At 50.0% G+C, this 19,864-nt stretch overlaps 1 protein-coding gene and 1 long non-coding RNA gene across 10 annotated transcripts in view; one reads left to right on the plus strand and one right to left on the minus strand.

The window, feature by feature from the left end:
• The window catches only part of LOC109502540, a 112,205-nt gene that overhangs the window by 53,289 nt on the left and 39,052 nt on the right, over positions 1-19,864 (plus strand). The window lies entirely within an intron of this gene.
• SYT6 (synaptotagmin 6) overlaps positions 16,422-19,864 on the minus strand; it is a 60,320-nt gene continuing 56,877 nt past the window's right edge. For 6 of the 9 annotated variants that reach the window (XM_019837657.3, XM_019837656.3, XM_019837655.3 and 3 more), the window contains one exon: positions 16,422-17,991. In XM_019837657.3, coding sequence (XP_019693216.2) covers positions 17,793-17,991 — 199 coding nt within the window. In that variant the 3' untranslated portion in view covers positions 16,422-17,792. Of the gene's footprint in view, positions 17,992-19,614; positions 19,684-19,864 lie in introns of all 9 variants that reach the window. The other 3 variants (XM_019837658.3, XR_002161199.3, XR_002161198.3) reach the window with 1 other exon arrangement.

A 19,864-nucleotide genomic window follows, 5' to 3' on the forward strand; every position in this document is an offset into this window, starting at 1 on the left:
CAACACTTGGTAACTTGAGGAACTGGCATTGCCAGATATTTGCAGAGAAGTTGGTGAGAGAATAAATGAAATGAGGGACATTTATGCCCAGAGCCCCCTTGTTTCCCTTTGTGGGGTTCTTCCTCCCTGGCCCCAGTGACCAGCCTACTGCTCTATAGCACCTCTTGGGGAGACTACTGATGCCCCATCATCAGAGCAGGGAGGGGTCTGTGCTCCACTTATCCCTCCTAAGGTCAATTCCCAGTCCCCCAGGGCCATATTTAATGCTCCCACATTCTACTGGTTGGGGGTGGGTAGTGGGGGAGAGATTTGGTAAGTAGTATTTTGTGGGAAAAGGGTTACATGATCAGATCGTTTGGGAAATCCCAAGTTAAATAAACACAAAAATTCCTTTATTCTTCTCAGAGCATTAAATGTATTAATGTGCATCTCCCCAGGGGGCATATCATTGGAAGAATTTCCCAAACTTACTTGACCACAGAATGACTTCCGAAAGTGGTGGTGTTCAAAGCCATCATGGGGAAGGGGAGAAGGACAATACGGAGGTAGGAGGCTGGAGGCCTACAAGAACATCTCCTGCCTACCTTCAGGGTTAGCAATCACCTACTCCCTACATGCTGGGGCTGGCCTTGACTGGAAATCTCCACTGATGTGTGTGTGTGTGTGTGTGTGTGTGTGTGTGTGTGTGTGTGTGTGTGTGTGTGTGTGTATCCATGCATCCATGCACATAGGCATAATTCCTGGCTCTCAGCTCAGAGGCAGGAACCAGACTGATTTTTAACACTTAGTTCTTAAGGTCTCTTATCCCCTAATATTTGTTCAGGTCTCTTTGAGGCCTCTTTGTTCAACAAGGCATACATAAGGCCTCTCTTGGGCTCTGGTTGGTTGGAATGTGGCGGGGCCAAGTGGGGGGCTTATTCTTCCAAGGCCAGAAAGGAGAACGGGCCAAGTGAGGAGGGCAGTTGCCCTACTGCCAGCCCTGACCCCTTGGGGCCTCTCTCTTGGGACCACCCTGCCTACTGAGGATGGGTTGGGAGAAGCCTTTGCAGAGAAAGTCTCTCAAATTGACACTCTCTGTTTATTTTTGCACCCCTAATTACCCTTTCAACTTGCCATGGCTTATTTTTAGAGGCTTCCCATCCACCTCATTAACAGCTCGTAAGAGTTCCTGTCTCATATTTCTACCGTTTATACCCTTAATTAAACACAGCGGCCTTTGTTATCTCTGAGTAGTGGCCTTGTTAGAATTTAAATAGGATGCCTTGCATATTGGTTAACTGCTTTTTAAGCATTCCGTCCCTTTCCTCCAACCCTTTTGTGTGCCACTAGGATATCTAGAGCCCTGTCTCCCGGGGGCTCTCTCTGTTCCCTTTGGTTATTCTTTTCCTAATCAAGGGCTGGTGTACAAGAAGCTTTGGGTTCTGGCTGCTCTGTTTTGTGGTTTGGCTTTGTTTCTTTATTTTTTTTGGTGGGGGGGCACCCTTGGCCTCCTTCCTCTCCCCCTCCTGGAGTTACCAGGGAAGAGGTTGGTTGGGACTTTTTCAAGCTTTGCCATCCCATGTGTGAACAGAACAGCGATAGTTAATTAAATGCACACCAGGACTCAGATCCCTGACCTTAACACCTGCTGATCCTCCCACCTCATCAGGAAAGCGCTGCCTAATTACCTTTTCCTGCTGGCCCAGTTTATTTTCAAACCTTCTTAGTGGGACTGGCCAAAATATTGAAGGCATCCATCATCAGAGGCACCTGATCCCAGGTACCACCTCGCAGAGAGAGGGAGGCCGGCACGGCGCAGTGACAGCTCTCTGGGGACACAGTGGCATGGGCCTAGGTTGTTGGGATAGGAAGGAAGATGTTTCCCCAGCAGTGTCTGGGGGGCCTTGGAGGAACCTACACTTTAGGTAAGGAAGTGCAGTGGTCTGGCCCTCATGGCCTGGGCTCAGTCTGCCTGTGGAGCTCACAGCCTCTCTGGCAAGAGATAAACATGTTGTTGCACTGATGGCTCAGGGACAGCCGGTGGGATGCAGGTGGAGGGGGTGCCTGAGCCCTGTGGAGTCAGGACAGAGCAGTTAGGGTCGGAGTCACCTAGGCTGGAATCTCAGCTCTCCTCCTTGGCTTTGGGCGATCGACTTGACTTCTCTTGTTTCCTTATGTGTACTATGAAACAGTACTTATGCTACCTACCTCATAGGACTGATGTCAGAACCAGTCAGGTCGTGCATGAAAAGAACCTAGCATGGAGACTGACACATCACAGTCACTTAATGGATGACAGCTGCTATGATTAATGTTGGTGTTATTGGAAAATAGTGGTCACTGCAGTCCTAAGTGGCCACTCTAGACCATAGGTGCAGTGTAAGGACTTCAAGAACCTTCCAAATATGCATTCTCTTTACCCCATTTCTCCCGGAAACAACCCTGGGTTCTGTGGATGGTGTAGGATGATTCTGGGACATTGTGATGATGTTGATTTTAGCCTGTAGGAGAGAGAGGTCATCTACTCATTCATTCATATTCCCAATTTATCCAAAAAACATTTATCAAGCACCCACTAAGTGCCCGACACTGTGCAAAGTACAGTAGGGGCATCAGCTCTCAAGTGGCCTCTGCCCTTTTGGGGAAGACCCTCCCTATAATGGACATCAGAGTGAAACGTCTTCTAAAAGAAGAAATGAACACTGGACTTACAGGACAGAGAAGAAGGAGGTGACCTGGGACAGGCAGAGCTCAGGGAAGATGGGGGAAGGACATTTGAGCAGGAACGTGAAAGACAAGAAAGGTTTCCAGGGGCAAAGGAGGGGTTAGAAGAATACTCCAGAGCAAGGGAACAGCGTGAGCACAGGTGTTTGGAAATGCTGCCTGGGGCGCCTGGGTGGCGCAGTCGGTTGAGCGTCCGACTTCAGCCAGGTCACGATCTCGCGGTCCGTGAGTTCGAGCCCCGCGTCGGGCTCTGGGCTGATGGCTCGGAGCCTGGAGCCTGTTTCCGATTCTGTGTCTCCCTCTCTCTCTGCCCCTCCCCCGTTCATGCTCTGTCTCTCTCTGTCCCAAAAATAAATAAACGTTGAAAAAAAAAAAAAAAAAGAAATGCTGCCTGTGTGAAGAGAGAAGGTGAATGGGTAGGGTCACGGGGCACTGAACCAGAATGCCATAGAAAGGAATCTGAAGGAACGGGGCCAAAGAGAAGGGACAGTGGACAAAGGCTCCAGAGAGCTCGCTAACTAGGACTGTGTGAACATAGACTGGGTCCCCACCTTTCATGACCAGGGGACCCCTCCCGTTAATTTACCCCCATAGATCTCGTTGGATTTCAGCCGTATGACAAATCATATTTATTAATATCCGTGAGGCTGTATTGAGGTAAATGTACAGTTTCTAGTAGTTCTTTTAAATTATTAAAAATACTTATTTGAGGGGCGCCTGGGTGGCTCAGTCGGTTAAGCGGCTGACTTCAGCTCAGGTCATGATCTCACGATCTGTGAGTTCGAGCCCCGCGTCGGGCTCTGTGCTGACAGCTCAGAGCCTGGAGCCTGTTTCAGATTCTGTGTCTCCCTCTCTCTGACCCTCCCCGGTTCATGCTCTGTCTCTCTCTGTCTCAAAAATAAATAAACGTTAACAATTTTTTTTTTTAAAATATTTATTTGAGAGAGAAAGGGAGTGTGTGAGTAGTAAGGAAGTAGAGAGGGAGAGAGAATCCCAAGCAGTCTCTGTGCTGTCAGTGCAGAGCTGGATGCAGGACTCGATCTCACAAACCAGGAGATCATGACCGGAGCCGACATCATGTGTCGGACGCTTAACCAACTGAGCCATCCAGGCGCCCTAGTAGTTCTTTTAAGTTCTTTCATCCAGGATCCCTGGATAATCTGTAAGTGTCACTTTGGGAACCAAGGTGGGTAGAGAAGTCAAGGAGCAGAGCTATACAGCCTCCTTAGTAAATGCCTGCAGTCATCCGGGGCCAGGGGTGAAGGGGCAGAGGTGTGGTTGCTGAAAGTCAGGACGGGTATGAGACCGACTGGGTGGGATGGACAGGCATTGGTGGGTGACTGGGGCTGAGGAGAGGGAGGAATAGAAAACGATTCGGAGGCCCTGGGCCTGGTGGTAAGAATATGAGCGGTGCCACCACCAAGAGAGGGGGCCCAGGAGGGCTGGCAGCCAGAGGGAGGACAGTTGAGAGTAGGCCGCGCTGAGTTTGAGGTCCCCAAAGTCACCCAGCTGGAGTTCTCCCACAGGAACTTGGGAGCTTGTGAGGCATCTCAAGACATTTTCTCATGGCAGGAAAACAGACTCAGCTGACCTCCCGTCCTCAGACCCAATGCATAGGACTAGTAGGTGGGACTAGCACCCCTCTCACCCTCTGCTCCAGTCAGTCCCTGATTGCAGAGACTTCCCTAAAATTCTCTAGGATCTGTCCGTTGGAAAAGACTGGGTTAGGGAGAGAGGTGGGGGTGGGGGCTCTGGAAGAGGTGCCAGGCTGGGGCAGCACTCCCACTCCGCCACTGCCTCCTGTCCCTGCCTGTGCCCAGTCTGCAGTCAGCTAGTTTAGAACAGATGCTCACAGTCATGATCAACCTGTTTGCCTCGGCTTTTCCTCCGTGGTGACGCAGAACAAGGGTGCAGGGAGGGAAGCAGATGGCTTGCCCTGCTCCAGTAGGGACTGAATTGCAGTGTCATGGGTGGGGGGGGTGGGGGTGACTGTTAGGGCACCGGGCAGAGCTCCCACCTTGGGTGCCTTTGCCGCTAACACCCCCTCCTGTTCAGACTGACTGTGTGTGGTCCGTAGGGCTGCCGGACAGATATCCAGGGTGGGAATACACCCACGCCGAGACTGCCCAGGAACACAGCCCTCGGTGAATACCCCCACGCTGAGACTGCCCAGGAACACAGCCCTCGGTGACTACCCACCGTGTGGAATTCAGAATATGGTCACCCTGTGAGCCGGGTCTGGATCAAGGTCTTCATGATTAGGAACAACCGTCCCACTCCAGGTAGAGCCAAATCTCAAATCCTGGGATCAACTGTTCCTCAGAGCCTGGGTCTGGAATTTACTGGCATCGGAATCATCCGCCAGCTTGTTGATGTACCCATGCCTAGGCTCTACCCTTGGTGCAGTACACCAGGATCTCTGTGGTCTGCAATTGACATTTGGAGCAATGGCTCCAGGCGGTTCAAGTAGGCAGTAAGGTTTGAGAGCCGCTGCTGGAAACCATTGCCATTAGCGTTATGCTTGGGCTTCTAGAAATTATTTTCTCAACCACACACTTGCTGTTCTGAATCTGGATACCTGACTGTGGTCTTGGCTCACGTGTCCCCTCCCTGGCGGCAGGTGCTTCCTCTCTGACAGGCCCACTGCAATGGGGCACCTGAATGTGTAGGGTGGTGGGAGGGAGCCAAACAAGGAAAGACCTTCGATCCTCGCCACGGGTGGAGGACAAGAGCACGTGTGGAGACAAGGCAGGGCACACTGGGGCACATAGTATGGGCCAGCAGCTGCTTCGGGACTGTGGTGGGGGTCTCCCCTGCCCCAGGCTGGGGAGGCTTTTCCAGGAGGTGGCCTTAAAGAGTGAATGTTTATGTTTATATTTCCCAGGGGAGAGGAGGGCATTCTGATGAAAGAATCTACATAAGCCTGAGGAGAGGCGGGTTGCCTTTGGAAATGGCAGTGGGGACCCATGAGGCATCCTGAACGCCAGATTAATCCATTACCAGTTTCATGTAAAGCAAAGTCCTTGATAATATTTAACATTTTATGCGAGCAGTAATCATTCCTTTCCCCCCAATGGGCAAAAGGGGAGTCAGTAATAGTTTCTGAGTAATGGTGAAATGTATTCTAAAGGTGTGATGATAATGAAACTACCAGGGAAGTGAAGACTGACGTTTTAGGGGCTGAGAAGTAGTTGTCTAGGGGTCGAACCTGATCAGTACGCCTAGTGGGTTTTTTTTTTTTTTTAATTTCAATTTGAATGTCTTTAGATAGAGCTTGCCCCCTCCGGTGCCCACAACCTGCCACTCTACCTTTGATTTACAGCCTTACACATTTATGCACCTGCTTAGCCCCTGACGTCTTCGTGTTTCCAATCGCTAGATGGGCACAGAGGCGGGAGAGAAGTGGGAATCCCAAGCAGTGGAGACTATGGCAGTAATCTAGGAGGGAAGCGATGGTCTAGAGTGGGGTCAGTGAGACAACACAGAGAAAGAAAGAAATGTGGCATTGTGGCGCACGCAGGGAGAGAAGGGAGTCCGGGATTAAACACGTGGGGGAAGGCTACTGAAGTCCAAAGACAGCAAGAGAGCCAGCTGGGCTGCAGCAGGACGTCCAAGGGCCTTGTGTATGGAAGGTGGCAGTTTGGTGCTCTGGAGAGTAATGGCAGCTGGGGATGGATAGGCAGCAGCTGGAAGTCGTATGGGGCTGGGGGTGGATGAAATTGTGTAGACAGCTGGGGGGAGGCCAAGGACTGGGCCTGGGGGCCTTTGCTCTCTACGGGTATATGCCTAAGAGTTGGGGTGGTTGCAAAACTGGCTCCGTGACAGACGCCAGAGTCAGGAGAGAACCTCCAGGAGGGAGGGTGAGCACACAGGAGACGCTCTGCGAGATGGACTGTGAACACCTGCTTGCTGTACTGAGCTGTGGCTTTGTGTACTGGTGGGAGGGCCAGGGGGGACGGTGTCCCTGTGGTTTGGCTCTGCTCTAAGCGAGAGCACCCTCAGGTGGTGGGGCCCCCGTGTTTGACTTCGCCCCGGGGGCTGCACGGACCCCCTGTGCAACCTGGCTTTGAACCGGACCGTGGAAGGGTGGCTCTCCTCTGACACGTCCCTGTGCGTTCTCCGTGCAACTGGGGTTGGCCAAAGCTGAGCTGTCGCCGTTCTGGGCTGGCTCACCCTGTCCTGCTCCCAGGCAGCCTAGAACGCCGTGGCCCTCCTCTGCTCCTCAAGCTCTGCGAGGTAAGCGGGGCTTGCAGGAACTTTCAAGTCTGCCTCGGTCACTCAGACTTCCACCGGCTGGTTTTCCATGCGGGTTTTAACCGCTCCGTCTCCTTGCACCTCGGTGCCCATAAGGTTGTGGACACCGGCTGCTGAGCTGTGGATGACGGTGGGAAAACTCACTTTGGGGGTTAGAGATGGAGTCTGGGATGAAAACTACTCCGTGCTGCTTGGCTTTACATTCTTCCCCAAAGCGCAAATCCAGCTGGTTTGTTCCCCGGGTTTGTCTCTGAGCAGTAGATCTGGTATTTATAGAGGACCGAACCGAGGGCCAATCAGCTCAGAATGGAAATTCCTGAGCCTGGAGTTCTCTGGAGGAACTGGCTCTTGGCTTTCCCTCTCCCTGGAGTTCAGCTAAGGTTTTCTCTTGCAAACTTGTAAGCTCTGAGGAGTTTGAAGAGGCCTAAATGGAGGATCTCCATGAAAACACGGACTGTCCTTCTCTTGGCATGGACACCTGGTGTGCTTTTCATAGTCAGTGGCAAGAAGGTGGGCAAAAGGCAAGGAGAAAGGAACCCGGGGCTGGGGGCCAAGGGGCAGCTGCAGTGGCCGGCTCTCTGAGGGTGACGGGCATTGTCTCCCGTTCCTTCGGCCTCTGGGACCTCCCGCTTCTGAAATTATGTGCCCGTGCTAACCCACTGGGCAGCAACCAGAATTGGTTGTTTGCACAGACCTTCCAGCTGCAAGGAAAAGGGACTGTGAGCTCTCTGACATTTCAAAAGACAGCTGGAATGAGTGAGATATCAACGGACACATTCGTTAAATGTCACCACTTTTGTTTCTCCTCAACGCTCAGTGCTTACGTTGTTCTAAATTAATTACCCAGCCACTTGATTTATTCTGTACATCCCCCTCCCCGCGCCCTCCCACCCTCTCCAGGCTTGGGAGCGGCAGGCAATGCAGTGTCACTCCCTTTGTTCTCAAGTTACTCAGCTGTGAAAGGTGAGCAGGCCTTCAAGGAGGGGGGACGGGGTCCGGGCAACGCTGGCGGCTGCGGTTTGCTCCCGGGCTGCAGACCCGAAGCTGAGCCTGACCACCGCAATCGATGCAACTCCACCTCTGGCTTACGGATGGGGGAAAGAGGCTCAGAGAGGTTGAAAGACCTGCCCGGGTTAGACCGGGCTGAACCCAGATCTTCCGGCTCTGGAGTTTACCAAATGTGATGGTGGTGAAGAGATGACTCCGTCCTCATGTGGCACATCTGGTAGGAGGCAGCACGGCATGTCGGGTAGCCACTGGGATGGAAGAGAATGGAGAAGACAGTTCTACCCTTAGTTTCCTGGCCAGGGAGAGAGCAAGCCGGAAGCATCAGGGAAGCCACGGGTTCAAGACCAGGAGGCACAGGAAGAGCCTCTCTGCGTAAGAGATCAGGCATGTTTGGACCATCTGGAAGAGAGAGTTGGCGGTCATTTAAGGAAGACAGTTGGGAAGCTCTCTGGTTCTTTGATTTCACAATCCATTTTAACTGTGCAGTGTCATTGTCAGTAATGTCTCCAGGGAGACGAAGGACTGTGGTCCCAAGGGGCAGTAGGCCTTCCCACCGTGATTAGCAAATCCTCTGTCATCTCAGAGACTCGCGTTTCCAAACACACTGAGAATTTCTAGCCATGGGTTTCCATTCCTCATTGTCACAGCCCGAAGGGTCCCCACACACCTGGCTCAGACACAGACCGCAAGGTAAAGCGACAGAGGAAAGAAGAAATGCTACATGTCTCAGGATGCCTGAGGCGCCTGCCCACATCGGTGCTCTGCGTCTCTCGGGACAGTCCTTGATGTGTCACCAAACTCCCCCAGTCTGTGCAGGAAAGAGAGTCCCCTCGGGTAAAGGAGTCACACACCTCCCCAGTCTGCCCCCCCGGTTCTAATTTACTGCCAGTGAGCTGTCCTCAGCTGGGGCCTCTGCAGGAGGCTCACCCCTCTGGTACTGAACAGGAGAAGACATAAGAAGGGAAGAGAGCTGAGCTAGCCCGGACGCGTTCCTATTTGTAGAGTTCCTCTGAACCCTCTGAGTCCTTCTATCTGTTCTCTCCCGTGGCAGCTCCCCGTCGATTTCCCTTTTCATCAAGTCTGATGGCACAGGCTTTGTTTGGAGCTGCGTATCATTGAGCGATGAGCCCTCTTGCCGTTTCTGAGCTTCCCAGTGGAGCTGCTAAGTTACAGCAAGCTTTCACTCTTCCTGGCATTGTCCGACACAGGACACGTTTATGAGGTGACTGACTGGGGCTGGGTGTGATGAGCGGACTCCACAATTCTTCAGCTATTCCCGGAGGAGGAACTGATGTGAGGGATCAATGCATGTGCACGAGTGCTGGTTCACAAAGAGGCCACTGAAGGGCTCTCTCCAGGAAGGAATGAAGTTGAGGTCTCAGAGGATACATTTAGGATTGCATCATGAAGGGCATATGAATAGACAGATGGGTTAGGCAAATCTTCTCCAGGCTTACCACATTTAAGAGTAATTTTCTATTTATGTGTGTGTCTCCCCTGAATTGTGAGCCCCTTGAAGAGCTGTGTTTTATTAGAGGGCAGTTGACCATCATGCTTAAGCACGTGAACCATGGGGTTTAGTTATCTGGGTTCAGTTGTATGACCTAGGCCAAGTTTCTTGACCTCATAGGGTTAAAGAGAAAATTAAATGAGAATGGATGGAAGGTGCTTAGGACAATGCCCGGCATATGAGAAGTGCTTAGTGTTTGTTAGTTGTTATTACTAATGTGCGTGCCCTCAGCCCTAACACGTTATCTGATGTATACTAGGTGCTCAACATGTTAATTGAGTGAATACCTACGTGCATGCAGGAAAAGAGATTAACCTGCATTCATAGGAGTTAGTGCAGCTGAAGTTCTTGAGTGTTCTGGGGCTGAGTAGGGCAAGAGAGAGAAGTCGGGCTGTGGGGTTGAGTTTGGTTAGCAGGTTGGGAGTTGGTCCAAGACATCTGCAGTTGGGGGAGATGAATTCCACAGGAAACTGGCAAGAATTGGGTAAAAGGTCTGGTTAGCCAGTTACACCTCCATCACCATGCTTGGTCCTGCTCCAAGTAACAAAACACTTGTTTATCAGCCAAACTCCAGAGGTAAGAATAGGTTTGTGGACAGAATGTCAGCAAATGGCACCTTACAGGTGATTCCTATAGGACACTTTACAGTGCCCTCAAAAGTTGGATCCCTGTGAATACTACCTAAAGGTATGTATTGATTCAGTGCAAACCCTATCAAAATTCCATTTTGGGGGGCATCTGGGTGGCTCAGTCAGTTAAGTGTCTGACTCTTGATTTGGACTCAGGTCATGATCTCTCGGCTCGTGGGTTCGAGCTCTGCACTGTCAGCATGGAGCCTGCTTGGGAGTCTCTTTCTCCCTCTCTGTCTCTACCCCTCCCCTGCTCATGCACTCTCTCTCTCTCTCTCTCACACACACACAAAACAAGCTTTTTTTTTAAAATCCCATTTTTTTGTAGAAATAGATTCATGCTAAAATTCATATGGAATCTCAAGGCACCTTGAGTAGCCAAAACAATTTTGGAAAAGAACAAAGTTGGAAGATTCACACTGCCTACTTCAAGACTTCCCACAAAGCTCTAAGTAATCAAATTAATGTGGTACTAGCATAAAGGCACACATATAGGCCAATGAAACAGAATAGAGAGCCCAGAAATAAACCCTCACATATATGGTCAAATGATTTTCAACAAGGGTGCCAAGGTCATTCAATGTCGAAAAGACAGTCTTTGCAACAAATGATGTGAAAAAACTGGATATCCATGTGCAAGAGAATGAAGTTGGACTCTAATCTTAAACCTCTACAAAAATTAACTCAAAATGGATTGAAGACCCAAGTATAAGAGCTAAACCCTATAAAACTCTTAGAAGAAAATATAGGGGGAAAGCATCATGGGATTGGATCTGGCAATGATTTCTTGGATATGACACCAAAAGCACAGGCAACAAAAGAAAAAATAGACAAATTGGACAATTCCAAATTTTAAAACTTTTGTGCATCATAGGACATCATCAACAGCAACCCACAGAATGGGAGACAATACTGTATTGGTAAATCGTAAATCTGACAAGAGATTAATTAATACCTTGAATATAGAAGAATCCAAAGAACAACAACAAAACAAATTCAGAAATGCGCATTGAATCACTATATTGTGTGCCTGGAACGAATATAGCACTGTATGTTAACTATACTGGAATTAAAATTTAAAGCTTAATAAAATAAAATAAAATAAACAAGCAAAGGACTTGAATAGACATTGTGCAAAGAATATATACAAATGGCAAAAAAACACATGAAAAGATACGTAACATCGCTAATCATTATGAAAATACAAATCGGAATCACAATTAGATACCACTTCACACCCATTAGGATGCCTACCATCAAAAATACATAAAAAAAATATAACAAGTGTTGGTGAGAATGGAGAGAAATTGGAACCTTTGTGCACTGCCTATGGGAATGTAACATGGTGCAGCCACTATGAAAAAGGGTGAGGCAGTTCCCCAACATATTAAAAACAGAATTACTACATGGTCCAACAATTCCACTCCAGATATATACCCCAGAGAATTGGAAGCAGAGACAGGAAGAGATGTTTGTACACCCATGTTCACGGCAGCATTATTCACAAAAGCCAAAAGGTGGAAGCAACCCGAATGTTCACTGACAGATCAATGGAAAAACCAAATGGGGTATATCCATACAATAAAATATTATTCAGCTTTAAAAAGGAAGGAAATTCTTGACACATATTACAACATGGATGAAGCTTGAGGATACTCTGCTAAGTGAAATAAGCCAGGCACCAAAGGACAAGTATGACACGATTCTACTTATACGAGCTACCTAGAGTGGTGAAGTTCATGGGGACACGAAGTAGAATGGGCGTGGCCAGGGGCTGGGGGAGGTTGGGATGGGGAGCTCTGTTTAATGGGCACAGAGCTTCAGCTTTGCAGGATGGACAAAGTTCTGTGGATGGCTGGTGGTGATGCTTGCACAACAGTGTGAACATAATTAAAGCCGCTGAATCGTATGCTTAAAAAGGGCTAAAAGGGTAAACTGAAGGTAAATGTATTTTACCATGCATGCACACACACAAAAGGCAAGCACAGGCAAGGGGAAAAAAAGAGGCGGGTCCCTGCGAATGTGGGTGAAAATAGACTTGCGAATCAAGTTAGGTTCAAGCGCTTTGGATTAACTTGTGAAGAATCGTTTTATGAGGCCTTGATTGATCTGTTTTTGTTCACCCGCAGCCTCATCGATCAGCTTTGCTTGGGCACACCTCCATTATTATTCACATCGCTTTCTTTTTCCTTGACCTCTAAATCTTGATGGTTCCCGAAGAAGCCCTCTCTGAGACTCTCCTTGTCTGCTTGTACCCACGTGGCTGTGTCAGCCTCCTGTCCACATCTCATTTGGGTGTGTAAGCTTTCTATAAATTAACATCTCACGCCCGACCTCTCTGCCAAGCCGCCTCTCCAACTACGGCTGTCGGCTGCACATCCTCCCGCATCTCAAATTCAGCTGGCCAAACCAGACGTATCGTTTTCCCTTGTTCTGCAGAGTTTCCGGTTTCTATGGAAGCCTCCATCATTTTTCTGGTGCCTCAAGTGTGAAAGCCTTCAACACTCTTGAATGCCCTTTTCGTCTCCCTGCCTTCCAGATCTGCTCAGCTGTCCGCCCTGCCATGCTGTCCATCCATGTTCCCCATGTCCCATACAGGTGCCCCTGTCTCCCTGTGTGTGGCCTAGGCCTAGCTTGGCCCTTCAAAGGGCCTAGGCCTAGCTTGGCCCTTCAAAGCTTGGCCCACCCCTCTTGGGTGGATGGCTGCAACTGCCTGGAAGCCCCTTTGCCTCCAGGCTCTGCTTGTGGGCTTGCCACAGCCTTGCCGGTGGTGCTGCTGTGAACCAGCCAGAGGAAAGTTGGGGGAGGCCAGTCCCGTGCCCTGCACCAGGGCATCAGACATCTGGATGGGGCTCACTGCAAAGAGGGGTGGGACACGGGACAAATCCTGAAATCCCGAGTGGCCTGTAGCTGCAAAACAGCCTGAGACGATGAGGCTGGGCGAGGGGATGAGGTGTGGCAGCTAGACAGATTCTTGAAATCAGGCAAATCTCGCAGTTCTGGGTGATCAGCCCGTCTGAGAGCGGAGGCCAAGCCGGCAGTGGAGGAAGGAGGGCAGCGAGCCCACTTTGTGGAGGCAGCTGGCAGGAACGAGGCAGGGGCCAGGTCTAGAGCCTGGTGGTGCAGGGCTCAGAGTAGGGGAAGGGAAGCCTCCCCGGGCAGGCGTCCAGCGTCTGGCCGGGGCTGACCAGCACCAGCAAGGTGGCGGCTGTGCTCAGGGGTTCCTTGTCTCCCCCAGATTCAGGTGCTTGGTGGCCCTGGGGATTCCTCAGCTCTGGGCCTTCACCAGTATGGACCCCTCAGCCTGGAATGTGCTCCCCCCTCACAACCTCCACATCCCCAAATCCTACCCATCCTTTAAAGCTCTAGATCAGATGCCCCTTCCTTCTCGAAGCTGTCATTCTGCCAAGCTATGATATTCTTCTGTGGCCACAGAAATCCATGCCTCTTGGGGCGCCTGGGTGGCTCAGTCAGTTAAGCGTCCGACTTCAGCTCGGGGCATGATCTCACAGTCTGTGGGTTCAAGCCCCGCATCGGGCTCTGTGCTGACAGCTCCGAGCCTGGAGCTGCCTCGGAGTCTGTGTCTCCCTCTCTCTCTGCCCCTCCCCTGCTGTCTCTCTCTGTCTCTCTCTCTGACTCAAAAGTGAATGGACATAAAAAACAAAAACAAAAACAAAACGGAGTCCACACCTCCTGTCCCGCACACACCACTTTCTACCTTGGACTATAGTTACTTACATTGCCAGTTTACTAGACTGGAGCTGTTTGTGGGCAAGATTCCAGTCTGAGGCTAGCACAGTTATGTGGCTCAATATAGTCCTTGATGTCATTTGACAACGAATAGACTATATCTTCTCTTTATGAGTTTCTCTGAATCAGATATTCAGTAGCTGTCACCCCCCATGGGTCTGCTAACCTCACTGTGGTCATCCTGAGTGCGCACCGATTATCTCTAGGTCTTCATCCCCTCGGCACTTGAACACCTATAATTTGGGTGGCCACATGAATAGTTCTGGGCAATGAACTGTGAAGGAAAGGGACATGTGTCACCTCTGGGCCAGAGTGTTGAGGCCAATAGAAGAGCCTTCAGAGAGCTCTTTTCCCTCAGGCAATGTTTGAGATGTTGGCTGCTCTGGTGTCCCAAGTTCCCCTGAATACCTCCGATGAGCAGAACATTCCCCCCAACCCCTTGCTGACCTGTGACGGGCATGGAACATGAATGAGAAGTAAGCCTTTGTTGTTTCCAGCCACTGAGGTCTGAAGGCTGCTATGGCTGCGTAACCCAGCCCGGCCAGCCAGACACATTTACCCCATCGCTTGATCTGCTCTAGATACGAGCCAAGCTACACATCACCGAGCCCCGCGGCTGACAGGTGACCTGACGGGAGGCAGAAGCCAGGGGAGGCTGTGCGTTTAGGAAGCAGAGTGCTTCTCTCAGCAGTTCGGCTCCCTTGGTGGCATCTCACTGCGGAGCGCCAGTAATTCAGATGCGGATGCGCAGGAAAGGACAGTACCTTCCACTCTCCTCTCTGTGGGCTGCTTCCTAAATTAATTAAAAGCTGGGGGTGAGTGGAGAGGATATTCTATTAATTCAGAATGTTCTTTTTAAAATTTCCAGCCTGCAGTAGGATTTTTCTCCTCATTCAGCCAAGTGGTGTTTCATGAGAGTTAGCAGGATTCCTCTCTGGGTGGGCGAAAGCATGGCACTTTCCAGGTTCGAGCGTGCAACCCGCTTCCCTGGGCATCTGGAGGGGCCGTTCGCTTGTGGAGTTGAACAGCTCAGGAGACAGCACAGCCCCGTGCACCAAATGCTCTGGGAGCCATCAGCCTGGCAAAACGCAGGTGTATTCCAGGCTCTTGGGATATGCAGGGATTCCTTGGGCGGAACAAAAACCAAACAAGCCCTACCGCTGTACCTCGGACGGAAGGGAAGTGGTTATCTCCGTGAAACAAAGCTTAAAGGTAAAAAAGCTCTGCAGTGTCCTGTGTGCATGCAGACGGCTAAACCTCAGGAACATACAATGACAAGAGAAATGGGGGAGAGACGGATATTTAATTGAATAAAAACTCCAGGCTGTGACAGGGGCGGGGAGACACGAAGCAGTAATGAACAACATAATTTTTTAAATGACGATGCAATTAGTTAACATCCTGAATATGTGAAGGAAGGGGGAGAGGCATCTTTTAGCCCAGAAACACTGCTAACCAAAGAAGGGAACTTTGCTTTAAAACAAAAACAAAAACAAAAACAAAACACTTCTATATGCAAAAGGCCCTGATTATCATGACTTGAGCAAAGCTCAAAACGCCAAGACAGGAAAGAGGTTTCTCCTGGCAGAGAAGCTAACAAATGAATCAACTTTGTATTTCATTTTGTTCTGAAACTTGGAATTCATTTTATTCTCATCTGCGAGGAAGAGGTATTGGGCTAGATAATGACATTGGCAGACATTCAGGTTCATTCATGCTGTGGGTTGAGGACTAGTCTCCCCAGAAGATGCTTGGGGGGTGAGGCTCCTGCTGCTGAGAGCCTCCCTAGCCTGGGCTTTCCAGGCTGTAGAAACTTACCAAGGCTGCGACAGTGGAAGTGGCAACTGGGTCGGTGGTGGGGGCAGACCACAATCTGCTCAGGAAACCATCTCCCAAAACCACGGGGAGGTTCGCTTGTGTGGGTCAGCTGCTTGGACATAAAAGGAATGTCTGAGAGCAGTCACTATCCCACCCTTCACACCGATCACACTCCCTCCTCCGAAAGGGTCCAGTGGTCATTCTCATGTGCCTAAGGCTTATGAGGATGGCAGCTGGACATGTGTTTTGAGCTCCCTTCTGGAAGGATCCTCTCACGCTAATTTCTGGGCTGTGACCCAGGAAACTCAGCTGTCCCCTTCCTAGTTGCAGGACCCACAGCATCTGCCCAGTGATTGAGATGGCCCTCTTGATGGAATCAGTCTAGAGTCAAGAGGCAGAAGAAAGTTTATGGCCCGTTGGAAGTCTTGTCATGACAAGAGGTTTTTTGTCCTTTTTTGTCATGACATGAGGTTTTTTCTCCTTCTGGAAAGAACATCCAGCCACAGTACTGCCCGACCAGGATGGCCTATCAATCACAAGACATTTGGGGAGAAAGCTTATCTTTATACAATGACTCACATTAGCTCCTAGCCTAAGGCTCAGTACAGAGTAGAGTTTGGGTTTATCTGCCTTTACTTTTATGAGCTGAAAACTTCTCTGGCCACAATATCCTGGTCATCCTCATGTCTAGTCTGAACTCTGGGTAGAAGACACTGCCCAAAGTCATATCAGCAGAGAAACCTGAAAACTTGGCTTAAAGTGAGGGTTACTTTATTGAGTTTCTGCTCCTAAAGCACGTGACATATACAAAGAATAAGACACAAGGTGTGTGAGTAGCTTTTCCGTTCTTGACCTTCCCAATGGCAGAAGAAGGGGCTCTTCAGCAGACTTGCCTCTTGAAAGTCACACACACACGACTCTGGAAGTTGGCATTGTGTATTCACAAGATACAGTGGCAACTCACCTCCGGGAATTTACCAGGGCTATACAGACTGAGATTAAGCAAACCAACTTGAGTTATAGGGGGTTGGCGGGAAGGCCACTAGTAACTCAACAAAAACGTACTATGACAATGCAGAACACTTGAAACATTTTTGTTTTCCTAAACTGAATTTGGCCTAAGGTAGAGGTCTAAAGGAGAAAAAAACCGAAACCTTCACTACCACTGAAACAAACACTGAAGTACTTAGTAATTTATAGAACTAAAGTTGAAGATGAACATTGTCCCAGAGTCAAGAGGGGGTGGGGGGGGTGCTGAAATACTCTTAAATTGACTTTGTTTCAATCAAGAAGATTCTCTTCAGAGAAAAATGGATTCCAGCTCTGACTTGGATTAAAACTCCCCATTTTCCAAAGAACATGTTATCCAGGTTCTTCTCTGATCTACTGAGGCATTTGAAACAGTTGCTTGGTACTTCATGGCATTTTAAAGCTATGCATAGCACGGAAGTCATTCTGGAACCTGGGTGCCTTCTTTTCTTTACCATGAAGGTTATTTCTGAGAACAAAGATCTGTTTTCAAACAACGGTGGTCATTAACTGTGGTGTGCCAGAAAACATAGGGCATGTTTAGTGTCGGCAGAATCCTTCCTAAAGAAAGTGGCTAAGTTCCCATGAGGAATCAAGACATTCGTTCAATGCATGAGGAAAGTCAACAAGGAAGTGGGGGAAGGAGCCCTCACAACCAGCGGAAGGTGCACAGACACCTCGGAGCCCCAGTGATTTCAGCGCAGGACCAGGAGTCTTCATCTCGGTCTGTGTCGCATCAGTGAAGAGCTTCCAAGGGTCATAACTCACCTCGTAAAGGCTCGTGGCCCGATCTGCACCCTTCGGCGGGCCACTGCAGAAGCAGCCATTCTTCCAGTCTCCAGGGTTGTGGAGCTTGGTGGAGACACAAAACTTCAGGAACTCAAACCACCTCCCCCGAAAAGGTGACTATTTTACATTGTATTTTATATGAACCAACCTCTGGGCTCTCCACTCTTCTTTCTTTCCTACTATTTCCCCCTTCTTTTCTTGGCAGCAGATCCATAAAAAGTGAAAACCACAGAAAACATCACCTTGGGAGACAAAAACGACTAAGACAGGTCCGGCCGCTCGACAAATGTCTTGGCCTTGACCTACACAGGAGCGGTTAAGACTCGTGCTACCGCTGCCGCTGCTCCTGCGTAACACTGTGTTTGGACAGTTGAACAAGTGCAAAAAAGAACGTCGCGGAGTCCCCTCGGTGTCACCCGGCCGCGCAGCTCATGGTGTGGGAGGTGGTTTCGGGGACGGGCAGGAGCTCTCACTGTCAAAGCTGGCAGCCCGGCCCTGCCACTGCGGAGAGGGGAGAAGGCTGGTTATTGATCGCCAAGGGGGTTTGCATTTCAACTTTCAAAACTTCTCTGGCCCATGCACTGAATTCACCTTTCCCGGCTTTTCATAAGCTTTCTGGAATTTTGCTGTCAGCCATGCAAAAACAGAAGGAAAAGAGCTGTAGGGCTTCTAGTTTGGAATACCTGATTTTTAGAAAAGACCTACTGCAGAGATAATTAAAGCTTTCTCCACTGTGCAGTGTGTGTGTGTGTGTGTGTGTGCACGCGTGTGTGCGTGTGTGTGCTTGTGTGTTAATGAGGTGCTATGACTGGGCCATTTCTGAGTGCTTCAGCCATTTCTCACACTGAAAATCAGATTATGTTAGCAGCAAAAGAGCCAGTCTACAGAGTATGCCCTTATTGCCAAGAACCCACGATCATGAATTATTAGCAATTTGTCTGGGGGCTGTTAGCACAGCTACAAACCTGATACTGCTTTAGCTCTGTGCTCTCTTTCTTAGGCTTAATGCTTCCTATGGACATTCGCACCCACCTTGTGAGGCGGTGGCAGTGTGAGGGGGGCAGCCCGTTCCCCTTTCTGGGGCATCCCCTTCCTTCTCCCATCTCACAGGTTGCCCCCTCTCAGCCCCACCCTGCCCCTGCTGTCAAAGTTGGTGATGTAATGAGGCGTAATGGAGTGAAGGAGAGGGCTGAGGATGAATGGACCCGCGCCTGAGCCATTCGACCCTTCCTTCAATTGAAAAGCCAGTCATGCTGGAGCAGTGCATTCTGGGCAAAGATCTGACCCCGGGCATATTGTTGACCTGTCTTGCGACTGTGTAACTTCAAAGTGAGGCAGTGTCCACTGCTCATTCCATCTTTCTTGTGAGCTGGGAAGACCCAGACCTCTCCCAGGTGCCCGTGGGACAGTGCTCCAGAGAGTCAGGGAGGGAGGGGGTCGAGATGGCCCTTCGGCACTGAAGTACAGCCCTTCCACTTCCCCCGAACTTTGGGGGTCTCCACCGTGGAATGATGGGCCGAGTAGAAGCTATGCTGTGCATTTATGCATGAAGGGGGGAAGGGCTGGGGAAGGATGCAGTTCTCCCCACAGCACAGCCATTTCTAGATAGAGCTGAGCCGCCTGAGGAGCAGACCATTTGCCAGCCAGCATTTCCTACTGGAAACCCACCGTGCTGAGGAGAGACCCAGACCAGTGGAGAACTTCCATGCTCCCAATTCTACGGAAAGCCCCTGCCACCTTCCCTGGACTTGGTCACTTAGTGCTCCCTGTGCTGGCTAACCAGCAGATCTTCATGACTAGCCAAACACCGGACAATCCGGTACTGATGACCACTGCCACGTGTCCTAGATCTGAGTGAGCTTAGCATGCCGGACCTGGAGGCAGGCCCAGGGGGTCATCCAGTCCGGAATCTCGTCCTTGCGGATAACAGAATCAAGACACAGAGAAGTCAAGACACAGCTAGTCAAGGGCAGAGCCAGGGTGTGAAACCAGGTCTCCTCATTCCCAGCTCGGCGTTCTTTCTGCTCCGTTCCGCCACCGCCTTAGCATCTGGCCACACCAGGGGAAGGAGATGAGGCTTGTGAGAAGAAACCTAACCTCTTTGGGTCCACACCGGGTACTTACTCCTAACTCCAGGTGGTAGTCTCTCTGCTTGCAGCATCCACGTGAATGAAATCACAACCGAGGGTTTCCCTGGTGAAATATTTTAAATACATGAATGCCTGGTTGTTGAGCCCGCTGTGACCTCTGACTCAAGTGTTTCCTAACCAGAAGGTGACACGAGATGATTACTAATGCTTGCATTCGACACACCTTTACTTTAGGAATTGTACTCTTTTCTGCCAGGACTTTTGATGTCGGTGCAAGGTACATT

The sequence above is a fragment of the Felis catus genome, chromosome C1 (assembly GCF_018350175.1).
Source record: "Felis catus isolate Fca126 chromosome C1, F.catus_Fca126_mat1.0, whole genome shotgun sequence".
Classification (NCBI taxonomy): domain Eukaryota; kingdom Metazoa; phylum Chordata; class Mammalia; order Carnivora; family Felidae; genus Felis; species Felis catus.